The 14,723-nt window shown below is 38.8% G+C and overlaps 1 protein-coding gene across 2 annotated transcripts in view; it reads left to right on the forward strand.

The window, feature by feature from the left end:
* TRHDE (thyrotropin releasing hormone degrading enzyme) overlaps nucleotides 1–14,723 on the forward strand; it is a 425,213-nt gene that overhangs the window by 194,750 nt on the left and 215,740 nt on the right. For both annotated transcript variants that reach the window (XM_015152258.3, XM_077954735.1), the window contains exon 4: nucleotides 12,847–13,001. In XM_015152258.3, coding sequence (XP_015007744.3) covers nucleotides 12,847–13,001 — 155 coding nt within the window. The remainder of the gene's footprint in view (nucleotides 1–12,846; nucleotides 13,002–14,723) is intronic.

Raw genomic sequence — 14,723 nt, forward strand, 5'->3', positions numbered from 1 at the left:
GCTTCCAAAGCAAGAATCAGACAGGTACACTCGCTGTTCAGAAATATTCTATCTTCTGCAGCCTCTGCTGCTGATACCCAGGCAAACAGGGTCTGGAGTGGACCTCAAGCAATCTCCAACAGACCTCAGCTGAGGGTCCTGACTGTTAGAAGGAAAACTATCAAACAGGAAGGACACCTACACCAAAACCCCATCAGTACATCACCATCATCAAAGACCAGAGGCAGATAAAACCACAAAGATGGGGAAAAAGCAGGGCAGAAAAGCTGGAAATTCAAAAAATAAGAGCGCATCTCCCCCGGCAAAGGAGCGCAGCTCATCTCCAGCAACGGATCAAAGCTGGACGGAGAATGACTTTGACGAGATGAGAGAAGAAGGCTTCAGCCCATCAAATTTCTCAGAGCTAAAGGAGGAATTACGTACCCAGCGCAAAGAAACTAAAAATCTTGAAAAAAAAGTGGAAGAATTGATGGCTAGAGTAATTAATGCAGAGAAGGTCCTAAACGAAATGAAAGAGATGAAAACCATGACACGAGAAATACGTGACAAATGCACAAGCTTCAGTAACCGACTCGATCAACTGGAAGAAAGAGTATCTGCGATTGAGGATCAAATGAATGAAATGAAGCGAGAAGAGAAACCAAAAGAAAAAAGAAGAAAAAGAAATGAACAAAGCCTGCAAGAAGTATGGGATTATGTAAAAAGACCAAATCTACGTCTGATTGGGGTGCCTGAAAGTGAGGGGGAAAATGGAACCAAGTTGGAAAACACTCTTCAGGATATCATCCAGGAGAACTTCCCCAACCTAGTAGGGCAGGCCAACATTCAAATCCAGGAAATACAGAGAACGCCACAAAGATACTCCTCGAGAAGAGCAACTCCAAGACACATAATTGCCAGATTCACCAAAGTTGAAATGAAGGAAAAAATCTTAAGGGCAGCCAGAGAGAAAGGTCGGGTTACCGACAAAGGGAAGCCCATCAGACTAACAGCAGATCTCTCGGCAGAAACTCTCCAAGCCAGAAGAGAGTGGGGGCCAATATTCAACATTCTTAAAGAAAAGAATTTTAAACCCAGAATTTCATAACCAGCCAAACTAAGTTTCATAAGTGAAGGAGAAATAAAATCCTTTACAGATAAGCAAATGCTTAGAGATTTTGTCACCACTAGGCCTGCCTTACAAGAGACCCTGAAGAAAGCACTAAACATGGAAAGGAACAACCGGTACCAGCCATTGCAAAAATATGCCAAAATGTAAAGACCAGCGAGGCTAGGAAGAAACTGCATCAACTAACGAGCAAAATAACCAGTTAATATCATAATGGCAGGATCAAGCTCACACATAACAATCTTAACCTTAAATGTAAATGGACTAAATGCTCCAATTAAAAGACACAGACTGGCAAACTGGATAAAGAGTCAAGACCCATCAGTCTGCTGTATTCAGGAGACCCATCTCACACGCAGAGACATACATAGGCTCAAAATAAAGGGATGGAGGAAGATTTACCAAGCAAATGGAGAACAAAAAAAAGCGGGGGTTGCAATACTAGTCTCTGATAAAACAGACTTTAAACCATCAAAGATCAAAAGAGACAAAGAAGGCCGTTACATAATGGTAAAGGGATCAATTCAACAAGAAGAGCTAACTATCCTAAATATATATGCACCCAATACAGCAGCACCCAGATTCATAAAGCAAGTCCTTAGAGACTTACAAAGAGACTTAGACTCCCATACAATAATAATGGGAGACTTCAACACTCCACTGTCAACATTAGGCAGATCAACGAGACAGAAAGTTAACAAGGATATCCAGGAATTGAACTCATCTCTGCAGCAAGCAGACCTAATAGACATCTATAGAACTCTCCACCCCAAATCAACAGAATATACATTCTTCTCAGCACCACATCGTACTTACTCCAAAATCGACCACGTAATTGGAAGTAAAGCACTCCTCAGCAAATGTACAAGAATAGAAATTATAACAAACTGTCTCTCAGACCACAGTGCAATCAAACTAGAACTCAGGACTAAGAAACTCAATCAAAACCGCTCAACTACATGGAAACTGAACAACCTGCTCCTGAATGACTACTGAGTACATAACGAAGTGAAGGCAGAAATAAAGATGTTCTTTGAAACCAATGAGAACAAAGATACAACATACCAGAATCTCTGGGACACATTTAAAGCAGTGTGTAGAGGGAAATTTATAGCACTAAATGCCCACAAGAGAAAGCAGGAAAGATCTAAAATTGACACTCTAACATCGCAATTAAAAGAACTAGAGAAGCAAGAGCAAACACATTCGAAAGCTAGCAGAAGGCTAGAAATAACTAAGATCAGAGCAGAACTGAAGGAGATAGAGACACAAAAAACTCTCCAAAAAATCAATGAATCCAGGAGTTGGTTTTTTGAAAAGATCAACAAAATTGACAGACCACTAGCAAGACTAACAAAGAAGAAAAGAGAGAAGAATCAAATTGACGCAATTAAAAATGATAAAGGGGATATCACCACCGACCCCACAGAAATACAAACTACCATCAGAGAGTACTATAAACACCTCTACGCAAATAAACTGGAAAATCTAGAAGAAATGGAGAATTTCCTGGACACTTTCACTCTTCCAAGACTAAACCAGGAAGAAGTTGAATCCCTGAATAGACCAATAGCAGGCTCTGAAATTGAGGCAATAATTAATAGCCTACCAACCAAAAAAAGTCCAGGACCAGATGGATTCACAGCTGAATTCTACCAGAGGTACAAGGAGGAGTTGGTACCATTCCTTCTGAAACTATTCCAATCAATAGAAAAAGAGGGAATCCTCCCTAACTCATTTTATGAGGCCAACATCATCCTGATACCAAAGCCTGGCAGAGACACAACAAAAAAAGAGAATTTTAGACCAATATCCCTGATGAACATCCATGCAAAAATCCTCAATAAAATACTGGCAAACCGGATTCAGCAACACATCAAAAAGCTTATCCACCATGATCAAGTGGGCTTCATCCCTGGGATGCAAGGCTGGTTCAACATTCGCAAATCAATAAACATAATCCAGCATATAAACAGAACCAAAGACAAGAACCACATGATTATCTCAATAGATGCAGAAAAGGCTTTTGACAAAATTCAACAGCCCTTCATGCTGAAAACGCTCAATAAATTCGGTATTGATGGAACGTACCTCAAAATAATAAGAGCTATTTATGACAAACCCACAGCCAATATCATACTGAATGGGCAAAAACTGGAAAAATTCCCTTTGAAAACTGGCACAAGACAGGGATGCCCTCTCTCACCACTCCTATTCAACATAGTGTTGGAAGTTCTGGCTAGGGCAATTAGGCAAGAGAAAGAAATCAAGGGTATTCAGTTAGGAAAAGAAGAAGTCAAACTGTCCCTGTTTGCAGATGACATGATTGTATATTTAGAAAACCCCATTGTCTCAGCCCAAAATCTCCTTAAGCTGATAAGCAACTTCAGCAAAGTCTCAGGATACAAAATTAATGTGCAAAAATCACAAGCATTCTTATACACCAGTAACAGACAAACAGAGAGCCAAATCAGGAATGAACTTCCATTCACAATTGCTTCAAAGAGAATCAAATACCTAGGAATCCAACTTACAAGGGATGTAAAGGACCTCTTCAAGGAGAACTACAAACCACTGCTCAGTGAAATAAAAGAGGACACAAACAAATGGAAGAACATACCATGCTCATGGATAGGAAGAATCAATATCGTGAAAATGGCCATACTGCCCAAGGTTATTTATAGATTCAATGCCATCCCCATCAAGCTACCAATGAGTTTCTTCACAGAATTGGAAAACACTGCTTTAAAGTTCATATGGAACCAAAAAAGAGCCCGCATCTCCAAGACAATCCTAAGTCAAAAGAACAAAGCTGGAGGCATCACGCTACCTGACTTCAAACTATACTACAAGGCTACAGTAACCAAAACAGCATGGTACTGGTACCAAAACAGAGATATAGACCAATGGAACAGAACAGAGTCCTCAGAAATAATACCACACATCTACAGCCATTTGATCTTTGACAAACCTGAGAGAAACAAGAAATGGGGAAAGGATTCCCTATTTAATAATTGGTGCTGGGAAAATTGGCTAGCCATAAGTAGAAAGCTGAAACTGGATCCTTTCCTTACTCCTTATACGAAAATTAATTCAAGATGGATTAGAGACTTAAATGTTAGACCTAATACCATAAAAACCCTAGAGGAAAACCTAGGTAGTACCATTCAGGACATAGGCATGGGCAAAGACTTCATGTCTAAAACACCAAAAGCAACGGCAGCAAAAGCCAAAATTGACAAATGGGATCTAATTAAACTAAAGAGCTTCTGCACAGCAAAAGAAACTACCATCAGAGTGAACAGGCCACCTACAGAATGGGAGAAAATTTTTGCAATCTACTCATCTGACAAAGGGCTAATATCCAGAACCTACAAAGAACTCAAACAAATTTACAAGAAAAAAACAAACAACCCCATCAAAAAGTGGGCAAAGGATATGAACAGACATTTCTCAAAAGAAGACATTCATACAGCCAACAGACACATGAAAAAATGCTCATCATCACTGGCCATCAGAGAAATGCAAATCAAAACCACAATGAGATACCATCTCACACCAGTTAGAATGGCGATCACTAAAAAGTCAGGAAACAACAGGTGCTGGAGAGGATGTGGAGAAATAGGAACACTTTTACACTGTTGGTGGGATTGTAAACTAGTTCAACCATTATGGAAAACAGTAGGGCGATTCCTCAAGGATCTAGAACTAGATGTACCATATGACCCAGCCATCCCATTACTGGGTATATACCCAAAGGATTATAAATTATGCTGCTATAAAGACACATGCACTCGTATGTTTATTGCAGCACTATTCACAATAGCAAAGACTTGGAATCAACCCAAAGGTCCATCAGTGACAGATTGGATTAATTAAATGTGGCACATATACACCATGGAATACTATGCAGCCATCAAAAAGGATGAGTTTGTGTCCTTTGTAGGGACTTGGATGCAGCTGGAAACCATCATTCTTAGCAAGCTATCACAAGAACAGAAAACCAAACACCGCATGTTCTCACTCATAGGTGGGAACTGAACAATGAGATCACTTGGACACAGGAAGGGGAACATCACACACAGGGGCCTGTCATGGGGAGGGGGGAGGGGGGAGGGATTGCATTGGGAGTTATACCTGATGTAAATGACGAGTTGATGGGTGCAGCACACCAACATGGCACAAGTATACATATGTAACAAACCTGCACATTATGCACTTGTACCCTAAAACTTAAAGTATAATAATAATAAATAAATTAAAAAAAAAAAAACATTATATCCATTGCCTTCTGCCAATAAGATCTGAGGAGCAGAGCTGGTAAAATAACTTGGATTGTGATTGAGATGCTATTAGAGTACAGCCTGGTGATAACATTGAAGGTAAAATTCGAAGGGTGAAGTGGGGCGGGACACAGAAGTAAGAGTTAGGTCAGAAGGCTGCAGATTTGAGCACAAGATGGTGTTGGGTTGGAAGAATCAGTATGCATAGAGCCCATCTGTGAATCGTAAGGGAATGCATCTAAGTGACACTTTGCATAGGAGTAGAGAGGTGATTTAGAAGAGCCGCAGAGTTCTTTACATGGCAGAGTGAAACCGTGGAATTCATGACCAGAACTGTGGAACCAAAGGCCCTTTCCTGGGTGGTGTTGATAGTGGTTATACATCTGTGTGGCTTAGGATCGCAGGCAAAACTAGTTGTAAGCTATATTTACCATGACTTGCCATCACATCACTTGCTATTCATTTATTTTGCAATTACCTTTTGAACATTAGCCATGCGCTTGGTACTATGCTAGCACTGCAAATGCAATTATTAAGATTAAAACTGCCCTGTCTTCCTGGATTGGGTTGATGTTTCAGCTTAGATACTAATTTTCTTCAACTTTTCCTGGTCATTTGATCAAATGTATTCTGCCTCCAACTCTGTTATTCTTTAACATATTATGTGTAATTTTCATGATAGTCCCAATTGCAGTCTCGTATTATCTATTTGTCTATTTGTGTATTATTTGACCCCCTGCCCTACTTGCATCCCCCAGCCCCTCAAAACTGGAACATGAGCTTGGACACAGCAGCATCTTTGTTAGTCTCCTTCTCTGCTGGAACAGAATAAGGACTCAGCAAACTTTATTGAATGAATGAATGAATGCCTGATTCAAAGAAGTACATTACATGTACAAGGAAAACCAGAAAGAACAAATGTATAGAATTTATTCTGTTCTGAAACCACAACTTCTAATATGAATGTATGGCACTTTAGATTTTCTGAGCAAAAATATCTTACATCCAATCAGAGACCAGTGCTGCTTTTCAGGAAGATGCCACATGCCCTGACTACACTAGGGGCTCAGCAGAAGGTCTGTTTTCTGCCTAGGCATGGAGGGATTGGCTGCTGAGGTGATGCTTCTGAATTGCTGGGATATTTATTTCTTCAGCATTAAAACTCTTGTCTTCCAGGACTTTCTATCCCTTTTCCCTCAGGATTAAGGTTGAAGTCTGGGGCATTCAGGTTCTGATCTTATTGCAGACTTTGTTATGAATCTCAAATTAGCTAAATAAATGGATGACAAATCTAGAATGAACTGATAAGTTTGAGTGCAGACAACTAGAAGGCAGAAATTGGCTGGTGAAGAAATATTGCCAGGAAAAGTCAGTACTGTAGGTAGTATGGCTTAGGCAAAAGGAAAGTACGAGAGAAAGTAGGACAATTGATAACTATCTGAGGTCACATATCAGAGAGCATCTCCTGTGCTCTTCTCACACTTAGAGTGCGGAGTGTGAGCTTGATCATGTAGCGGAGAATATCTGAGCTGGAGGATACCAGACTCTTTCGCACTGGAGCCAGGGCTTAGAAGAGCTCAAAGCAGGGGCAAAGCATCTTATTCTGGACTGACTATCATGACCTGTGAGATAAGAATCTGACTGGCAGACAGGAGAGAACTGATATTGTACACATTTTTGTTAGTGATTATTTAATAATCTGGAATATATTAGAGTACATTTCTAGCTTACAAGGTTATGCATCAGAAGGGTAATAAGGCAACACTTTCACTAATGCTGGAGACTGGATTTCAGTTAGTATATACTATTGAACAGACCTCATGTGGATTCTTTGGACCTTTTGTAAAGTTGTGAGGTTTCTCCCTGCATGATGTTCTCAGGGCAATGGGCCATTTCATTTTATGAGGGCTGACTTTCCCTAGAGGGCAAAACAGAAAGATACAAGGCTTTCTTAACTTTCCTTTAGTATGTACTATTACACCAGATTAAAAGAGGAGAGGCTTACACAAGGAGGCACAGCACACTGGGGGCCTATCAAATAGCAGCCTACTATAAGATACTTAGATATTTTCATCTAGTGCTCAAAGAGAGCAGTCTGGGCATGTGGGTGGTGATGGATGATGTTAAAGTGGATGAGAACACTCAAAGAAAATAAGTAGCAGAGTAAGTGTCTTAGTCCATTTATGCTACTATAACCAAATACCCGAGACTGGGTAATTTACAAATAATAGAAATTTATTTCTTATAATCCTGGAGGCTGAGAAGTCCAAGATACGGCACAGGCCAGTTTGCTGTCTGGTAGGGTCTACTCTCTGCTTTCAAGATGACTCTTTGTTGCTACATTCTCCAGAGGGGATGAATGTTGTGTCTTCAGATGGCAGAAGAGACCCATAGAGATTACATTTCAGCATGAATTTCAGAGAGGACACATTTAAATCATAGCAGTTAGTAAAACAAAGCAACATAGAAGCCACAGATGGAAATCCTGGAAACTTTGATTTTCAAAAGTCAGAGAGTGGCAAGAAAATGAAAAACAAAACGGAACAAAACAAGAAGAAAAGCTAATCTGAGAAGTGGAGGAAAAACATGGATATTCTGTTATTATAGACGCTAGCCTACCATATGATAATTCTCAGCAATGCCAAAAAAAGATGAATTCTGAGAAGTGTCCATGAGAGTTTGTGAATTTAGTTATTCAGAGCTGTTTCAGGATAGTGTTAAGAATAGAAGGCAAATTATAGTGCATTGAGGGTGAGTAGGAGGCAAACAAGTAGAGCAAGTCAGATTTTTATGTTAATTTATGTTATCACATTCACTAGTATTATATGAATTATTTCATATCTGTCTATAGTTTTTTGTACTATACTATTTAATTGGAAGCAGACTACTATGCCTACTTTTATCAAGCATTTTCTTTGACTTTCCAAGTAAATTAGATTCTGAAACATTTGAATTTTCTTCTGTTTTCAAGGCATATGAAAGAGTTATGGGTATACATTTTAATGAGTATGGTCTCGTAACAAATTTCTTTTGAAAAAATTAAAATAATTCATTGTGAATTAATGTTATCTGCCTTAAATAAACAAAAGAGTATTTTTGTTACTGAGTTTGCTCTTTTTTTTTTTAATAGCTTCATTCAGGTACAGTAATGTACAAGAAAACTGTCCATATTTAAAGTATGCAATTTGGTGCCTTAACACATGTATACACACAGGAAATTATCACCATAATGAACATATTCATCACTCCCAAAAGTTTCTCGTCGCTATCTTCTAACTCCTCCCATCTTTGTCCCCAGGCAACCTCTGATGTGCTTTCTGACACTATAGATTAGTTTGCATTTTCTGGAATTTTACATAAATGGCATGAATCATACAGTAGATAGAGCTTTCTTCTTTTTTTACTCCACGTAACTATTTTGGGATTCAATCATGTTGTGGACTGTAACCATAGTTCATTTCTCTTTATTGCTGAGTAGTATTTTGTTGCATGGATATACCATACTTACTTTATTCACCTATTGATGGACATTTGAGTTGTTCCTAGTTTTTAGCTACTGGAAATAGGCTTTTATGAATATTTGTGTACAGATGTTTGTGTGGATATATACTTGATGTAAGTGCTCTTAAATTATAAACCTATCATATAAGATTCCTTAAGTTGTGAAGACATAGAACAGAGCCACAATTAAAAATACTTCTCCATAGTTGCTTCAACAAAATCTAAGTTTCTTCAATACACTGTTATAAGGTTAGTAGCATACAATGTTTTCTTTATTTTTTCCCTACTCTGTCATCTATAATCATGGCTCCTCGTATTTATTATAAAACCTGTGTGTATATATAAGAAGCCGTCCTCTACTACTGATCTGTGTTTTACTCTATTCTTTAATGACTTTAATTTGACTCTGGCTCCATTTGCTGAAGAGTCCTTGTTTGGTTGATCTGTGATCTTGTTACCCAGGCCTGACTTTTGTAACCTCATACCTCTCAATTCCAGTATGTAACCAGCTGCCTGCTTAGGTCACCAGTGCCTGATATCTTTATCACCAGCCTCCAGTTGTTTCCACACCATATCTCCTTATGCTGTTAGTCAGGCTTTTGCTTTCTGACAAATGCTCCCAAGTCTACCTTCCTCTTTATTCCAAACTCCTAGACTGCATCTGGCTCATATGTGTCGAGTCTTCTTCCTGTGCTATTTGAGCCAATCCAAATCCCAATGTGTGGCTTGATATGCTCGCTTAGCCTTGACGACCGACTACTCTTGGCTCCTGGAGGACTACAGCTTACAGAATTGCCTCGACTTTGTCACAGGCTTGGGTCAGAAGGCTTGTTTATTAGTCACATGTTGCTACAAGTAAATGACACCAGATCTGCTACTGTTGTTGCTATCTACTGGTGACAAAGTTGACACACTGTGGTCCTGTTACCTGGTTTGTTCATAGTTAGACAAGGTGTTAAGGTAAAATCTTATATAAAAGAATATCTATTGCTTATGAACTTACAATTCATACCAGTTCTCTGATCTGTGTTCCTTCGCTTTATATATTTCAGCCACATCAACCTTCTTTGTCTAGCATACTTGTCTCATTTTCACCTTAGGGCCTTTGCATTTGTTGTCCTCTCTTAGAATGCACTTCCGATTTCAAACAAGCTAGTTTCTACCATTACCCACATCTCAGATGAAATGTGACTACCTTAGAGAGGGCTGCCTTGACCACACCACACCTACCCCACCAATCAATCAATATCTTACTCTGTTACATTGTCTTTGTAGCATTTATCATTTACTAATTTTCTCATTCATTTATTACTGGTTAATTGACCTCCTGCACACACTCACATATGCATATAAGCACCATGATGACAGAGAGGAACGAGCTTGCAGGACAGGGCAAAACCATGTCTATACTGAGCAAAGGAGATGCTCAATCAGTATTTGTTGTATATGTGAATGCGCAGATTACGTGTTTCTGCCCTTTGATATCCTATTTACCTTTTGAAGTCCAACTTAAGTACCATCTCTTTGAAAACCTCCCCAATCAGATTTGTTTTTTCTCTCTCTCAGCACTCTTAATTCTTCAACTATTACCTCATATTTCCCTTTTTTTCGTGTTATAGCTATTATGCCCTCATGCTTAGTCTAAAATGTAGCAGAAGACGGGGTCATATTTGACTTACTTTAATATACATTTCAGACTTAAGACCACAACCGGCCAGGTGCAATGGCTCAGGCCTGTAATCCTAGCACTTTGGGAGGCCGAGGTGGTTGGATCATGAGGTCGGGAGTTCAAGACCAGCCTGGCCAATATGGTGAAACTCCGTCTCTACTAAAAATACAAAAATTAGCTGGGCGTGGTGGCGCATGCCTGTAATCCCAGCTACTTGGGAGGCTGAGGCAGGAAAATCGCTTGAACCCAGGAGGCGGAGGTTGCAGTGAGCCAAGATTGCGCCACTGCACTCTGGCCTGGGCAACAGAGCGAGACTCCATCTCAAACAAACAGAAATAGCAACAACAAATACCCACAACCAATGCTGAGAAGATATTTTTTAAAGTCAGGAATAAAGAAAAATCAACCTTATTATAAGACTGTTGACTATTTTATTCTTTTTCTTATTTTGAAATATTTAAAGCATGTGGAAAAGAATCAGTAATATTATAATCAGCACCCATACCACCAACAGTGAAATATTCTTATTAAAAACATAACTATTTAATTCACTGTGTGACTGTCTTCCATCCTTTTCCCCTCCTTTCTTCCATTAAGCCATCATGACTTTAATGTTTATAATTGCTGTATGTGTGTTTGTGTGTGCCTCTTGCCATTACTGTCTCTGTGCATGTGTTCGTGTATGATTATCCATTTACATGACATGGTGTTATTCTACTTGTTTTTAAATAGTGGATGTTATTATAGCGTCATTTTACTCTTCACTTATTTCCTCGATATTCTCTTTCTCAGATTGTCCATGTTGATGTATGTAGTGTTAGAATCTAGTGGTAAGATCAATTGTTTTGATTGCTGTGTAATACTCCTTTATATACCTATTTCTCAGTTTCTTTGTCCTTTACCTTGCTTAAACGCACTTAATTTTCCCTTTTCACCTGTACAAACAATACTATAGCGAACATTCTTATAAAATTTTCTGTTGCATTGTAGGGAGTTACCACAGGGCTATATGGAGAAGTAGAACTTCTGGGTCAGAGACTGTAAACACTATGCTTGGCATTGTGATTAAAAGCACAGGTGCTGGAACCAGGCTGCTGGGTTCAAATTTCTACCCTGCCACTTATTGACTTTCCCAGGAAGCAAGGAGCGCCAGCTATTTTCAACCTGTTTTCATGAGCATGCATGCCCTACCTCAATCCCTGGCATTAAGTAGTCAGCGTGGCTTAGGTCCTTTTGGCTCTGGAAGGATCTGCCAGAGCCAATTCCCAGCCGCCACTGCCTGATGCTGGAGCCAGTGCCCAGCAGGCCTGTGGCTTCACATGCAATCACCACTTTGCATTTCTGTACCATTTCTGGTCCAGGGAGAGGTTTATTTTTAAGCCCGGAGATGTTTTTTTCGTTTTCCCTTTTAATATTTTATTTATCATCACTATGCCTCTGGAGCAGAGGGAGTACATCAAAGCATGAACTCTTTGTGTCACCATAACCAGAAGTTGATAATACCTCTATGACCTTTTAAAATAAGCACAGATCTTAGAATCATCTAATTGTAGATATTTGGAGCTAGAAGGTATTTTAGAGATAATTAAGGCTAATGACCTTATTTCATAGGTGAGGGAATTGTGGTCTTAAGAAGTTAAGTGATTTACTGATGTTGCATAGCCAGTTGATGACAGAGCCAGACCAGAGTCTGTGGGTCCCCTCAATAGTTTTTAGTTTTTTTTCCATTATATCCACTAGCAAAGCTTTCTCTGTAAGATATATTTACATGTAACATCTTTCTTTTAATATAACTGAAAAAATACACTAGAATTTAAGCAATTAGAAAAATAACACCACATTTTAAACCACATATAAAATGTTTTCTCTTATACAATACTGAGGTAAATGTAAGAATATAGTATTTACTGCATTGAGTCAAATATATTTTCATTAGAAGGCACAACGCCTTTGCCTCTGTAGGTTCCTGCTGCATTTGGTTTCCTTGACTTATAAAATTTATTAGGATGGGCCCATCAATAATGGCACTGATACTTCCAGCTACCTATAGCACTGGGCTTGAAAATGAACTGTGATGAATGCATATGACCAGCATTTGCAGTGATAGCCTATATTTCTGCTGTGATGTAGAAATGGCAGGTAGTTTAATTTGCCAAAAAAAAAAAAAAATCACTAAGTCAAATCAAGTATCCCTTATAATTAGGATTTCTGGACATTTTTAGCACATAAATTCAGAATCTGGTGTCTTTGTTAAAGCCTTTGGAACTGTTTTATTTTATTTCTAGATCTTTTAGCTGTGCCTAAGCATCCGTATGCTGCTATGGAGAACTGGGGACTAAGTATTTTTGTGGAACAAAGAATACTGCTGGATCCCAGTGTTTCATCTATTTCTTATTTGCTGGATGTCACCATGGTCATTGTTCATGAGATATGTCACCAGGTATGAGAAAAAGAATCAGGTGTAAGTATAATGTAAAAGCTATTGAGAATGATTTTGAATAGCTACATTAAGAGCTAAATTATTATCCTCCCAAATAAATTTTAATTTTATATGGAGCACTGTGTAGTTCTTTCTGGAAGATATGTCATTTTTCTTCAATCATAGGATAAACAAAAACAAACACCCTGATCGTATTGAGTAAGCAACTGTCATTCCATTTAGTTGAGCAGTGAGATGGCACTGCCACCCAGCAGCCTCTTTGGAGCCCCTATCTAGTCAGTTATCAACCTTGCTGTATTTTCTTGTGATTATTAGTGTGTATATAGGGTAAGTGCAGTGATGGCAATGATTTATTGCATCGCTGCAAGATGCAGCTGAGTTTTGTGTACGTGTCAAAATTTGCTTTTGCTGAAATCAATTTGTTATTCCCCTTTTCCCACCACATAGACACTTAGGAAGTCTTTCACTAACTCAGCCGTGGACTCTTTGTTCTCAAATGATTGATATTTTTTGTCTTGGCATGTTTAGAAATTCATATGTAAATTAGCCAACTTTGTAGTGAAGCTAAGATAAAATTAATTTCATTTTGATTTTATGCATTTTCTCACAATGAATGGATGGCATTAGAGAGATTTCGCAGTGCTTATTTGAATCTTAATTTTTGTGGGAAAAAGTCACTGAAAATAGATGTCCATGCCAACAGAAAGTGATACCTGTCCTGGTTACTAGTATTTATGGATAGCTTTAAACTTATAACACCAGAAATCTCACTGTGATACAGTGTGATTTCAATAAATTATAAACCCCACAGCTTTTTAAAAGCTGAAAAAACGAAGAAAAGAGTGATGTGAAAAACACTGTCAGTGAAAAAAGGTAAACTGTTAAATGCTAATAAATGAATACTGTCTTAATGATGAAGTGATGCGAGCCAGAGGACTGTTTACATAAATGTCAGCTTTTTTTTTTTTTTTTTTTGAGGCCGAGTCTCACTCTGCCACCCAGGTTGGAGTGCAATGGTGCAATCTTGGCTCACTGCAATCTTCGCCTCCCAGGTTCAAGTGATTCTCCTGCCTCAGCTTCCCAAGTAGCTGGACTACAAGTGCCTACCACCACGCCCAGTTAATTTTTGTATTTTTAGTAGGGATGGGGTTTCACCATCTTGGCCAGGCTGGTCTTGAACTTCTTGATTTCAGGTGATCCACCCACCTCAACCTCCCAAAGTGCTGGGATTACAGACATGAGCCACCGTGCCTGGCCCCTAAATGTCAGTTTTTTGCACTGAACCTGTAAGATGTTTGTATCTGCCTTGCTGACGAGATCTCTGAGGTGTGTTTCTCACCCCAGGCTTAAGGGGATCCTTTGCAGAGATGTCTGGTGCTCCTAGTCTGTACTAAAGAGGATGGTTTTGACTGAATATCTTGTAATTATTTGAGACAAAAGCAGTTTGCTTTTTGAATGCTCCTATAAATGACAAGTTAGATATATAGTTCTGTTGAAGTGAAAGTACACTGATAATGTATAATTGTTCGAAGAACTGGATTTCATTTGTTTCATATTCTAAGTTACTTTCTTGTTATAGCTTAGTATTTGTAGGGCACTTACTCTGGAGTCATGAACCAGAAGCTAGGAGAAACACTTGAAATAATTTCCATTGTCATTAACCAATTAATTTCTATGTTACCTTTCCTGCCCACCAATTTGTAGTCACAATTTTGAAGATAG

The sequence above is a fragment of the Macaca mulatta genome, chromosome 11, assembly GCF_049350105.2.
Source record: "Macaca mulatta isolate MMU2019108-1 chromosome 11, T2T-MMU8v2.0, whole genome shotgun sequence".
Lineage (NCBI taxonomy): Eukaryota > Metazoa > Chordata > Mammalia > Primates > Cercopithecidae > Macaca > Macaca mulatta.